The sequence below is a fragment of the Colobus angolensis genome, unplaced genomic scaffold (assembly GCF_000951035.1).
Source record: "Colobus angolensis palliatus isolate OR3802 unplaced genomic scaffold, Cang.pa_1.0 Scaffold120, whole genome shotgun sequence".
In the NCBI taxonomy this organism is placed as follows: Eukaryota; Metazoa; Chordata; class Mammalia; order Primates; family Cercopithecidae; genus Colobus; species Colobus angolensis.
The window spans coordinates 1,284,291-1,286,818 of NW_012113142.1; the positions used below are offsets into that span (position 1 = coordinate 1,284,291).

General features: G+C 57.8%; 1 protein-coding gene across 1 annotated transcript in view; it reads right to left on the bottom strand.

Annotated features, from left to right (window-relative positions):
* The window catches only part of LOC105503738 (ras GTPase-activating protein 4-like), a 28,733-nt gene that overhangs the window by 6,202 nt on the left and 20,003 nt on the right, over positions 1 to 2,528 (bottom strand). Inside the window, exons 9-12 of the mRNA XM_011930785.1 lie at positions 1,716 to 1,833; positions 1,335 to 1,485; positions 1,005 to 1,069; positions 136 to 250 (exon numbers count right to left, since the gene is read on the bottom strand). Of these exons, the coding sequence (XP_011786175.1) occupies positions 136 to 250; positions 1,005 to 1,069; positions 1,335 to 1,485; positions 1,716 to 1,833 (449 nt within the window). The remainder of the gene's footprint in view (positions 1 to 135; positions 251 to 1,004; positions 1,070 to 1,334; positions 1,486 to 1,715; positions 1,834 to 2,528) is intronic.

Genomic DNA, 2,528 nt, shown 5'->3' on the forward strand with positions numbered 1-2,528 from the left:
AGTGGCTCTTGCAGCAGCCAGGACACAGACACAGGGGACAATACACGGGTGGGCAGAGCCACAAACACACGTGCAGACGGGGCCTGATTCCACGCCGCTGCACCCCGCACCCCCACGGGGTTTCCCCCCGGCCTCACCCTACATCCTTAACTTCCACTTTGCTGGGGTCCAGCTCCACATACTTCTTCTCCTCAAACACCTTGTTGATGATGGGGCCCAGGACGCCGTGCAGGTACTGCATCCCGGCCACCTGGGGACCACCACAAGTCACATTGATCCTGTCTCCCCCAATCCCACTCCAGCTGCCCACCCTCTCCCGGCAGCGGCTCCTGCACCATTTTCCTGCCGCATCCGCCCAGGAGGGGGCCAGGTACACATACAGGGCAAACTGCTTATCCGTGAATGAATGAGGGAGTGAATGAATGAATGACTAGAATTCTTAGCCCTTGTAATCCCAGCATTTTGGGAGGCCAAGGCAGGAGGATCACTTGAGGCCAGGAGTTTGAGACCAGCCTGGGCAACATAGTGAGACTGTCTCTAACTTAAATTTTAAACACACACACACACACACATATTCTTTTTTTGGTGAGCAGGCGGGGAACGGAGTCTCGCTCTGTGGCCCAGGCTGGAGTACAGTGGCGTGAGCTCACTACAACCTCTACCTCCTGGTTCAAGCGATTCTCCTGCCTCAGCCTCCCCAGTAGCTGGGATTACAGGTGCCCGCCACCATGCCAGGCTAATTTTTGTATTTTTAGGAAGATGGGGTTTCGCCATGTTGGCCAGGCTGGTCTCGACCCCCTGACCTCAAGTGATCTGCCCGCCTCAGCCTCCCAAAGAGCTGGGATTACAGGTGTGAGCCACCACGCCCAGCCACATTCTTAACCTTAAAGGGCTCTGAATGCGGAGATAGAACACTGGAGTCGAAGTCCCGGCCCCCTCTGTCGCTCTCTCTGAAGCTCGGTGTTGTCATTTGTAAGATGACGACAATATAGCATGCAACGCACCTTCAGAAAAGACTCCATGGACTTTGAGGCCAGAGAGTTGCTCCGGAACAGCGTATTGGTTTCACCTACCAACAGAGGCCCCAGTGGGTAGGGGGCTAGGACAAAGCTTTTGGGGGAGGGGGAGGACAGAGGAACTTGGTGGCTGGGGCATCTAAGCTGGCCCCTCAATAAAGGGCCTCCTTGCCACCTCCCAGCCCACTGTCCCACCTCTGCCCTTGGCTCTGTCCCTTGCTGCCCTCCTGTCTGACCCCATCTGCCTCCCACAGGAGGAGCCCACCCCGGCCCAACCACCTCCCAGTGTTCTGGGCCCAGCTCCCTCCCAGGCCTCACTGGTGCGACTCAGCTCCAGCTGGAAGAGCAGGTCCAGGAAGTCCTTGGCCAGCCCCTGCCCCAGGAAGAGCTTGAGCAGGTTCGTGGCCACGTCCTGGCGACACTCGGTGCTGGTTGTCTCCTCGATGAGTGAGATCAGCTGCCCTGGGCCCTGCAGGGAGAGGCACGGGGGATCCCAAACCCTTTCCTCTGAGGACCTCAGAGCCCCCCAGGGAAAGAGGACATTTTCCCAAGGGGTGGCTGGGGATGGAGCCCTGGGTACTGGCCAGCTCCTCACATCCCCAGACCTCAAAGTTTTCTGCTCTGCAGAATGGGTTTAGGAGGACAGGGACACAGGCCTACCACCACTGGACCCTCCCACCCTGCCCTGAGCCCCCTCACCTGCATGCCCAGCTTCACCTCGTGGCACAGCAGCTGCACCAGCGGCTGGTAGCAGCTGGAAGGCAGCACCATCTCGTCCCGCAGCCGCACCTCCAGCTGCAAGGAGCCCAGGTTGCCCCTGGAATGGGCAGCCTGTGACCTCTCCACCAGGGACCCAGGCCGCCCTGGGCCACAGCCCTCCCATGGCCTCCAGTTTTTTCCCTTGGGCCCAGCCTCCCATCTCTCTGCTCATGCCCTCCATCCGGGTACCCTGCACAGCTCTGCCTCCCAGGTTCCGCCCGGCCTATTTATTTTCTCTTTTTGGAAAGCCGTTCCTGCCTCTGCACTCAAGGCACCTCTATCTGTCTTCAAGGTCTGGCTCCCTGCCACCTCCAAGCTTGGGTATGTGGAGCTCCCAGCCTTGAATCTATAAACTCCCAGCTAATGGCACCATCATGTGTACAGTTTACAGCAGAAGCAAATCCCCAACCCTCATAACAACCTAATAGGGAAACTGAGACCCGAGCCTGCAACTTGCCACATTAGATCGAGCTTCCAAGCTTCCCTGTTATGACAGGGAAGGTCAGAACAGAGGACGGTATGGACCAAGGCATGACATCCTCTAAGGCTCCCACTGCCTCTGCTCAGCACAAGCCTCATGCACAGAAGCAGTGTTAAAATGGGCCCCTGGGCCTGGCGCAGTGGCTTATGCCTATAACCCCAGCACTTTGGGAGGCCAAGGCAGGCAGATCGCTTGAGGTCAGGAGTTCGAGACCAGCCTGGCGGACATGACAAAACCCCATCTCTACTAAAAAAAAAATACAAAAATTAGCC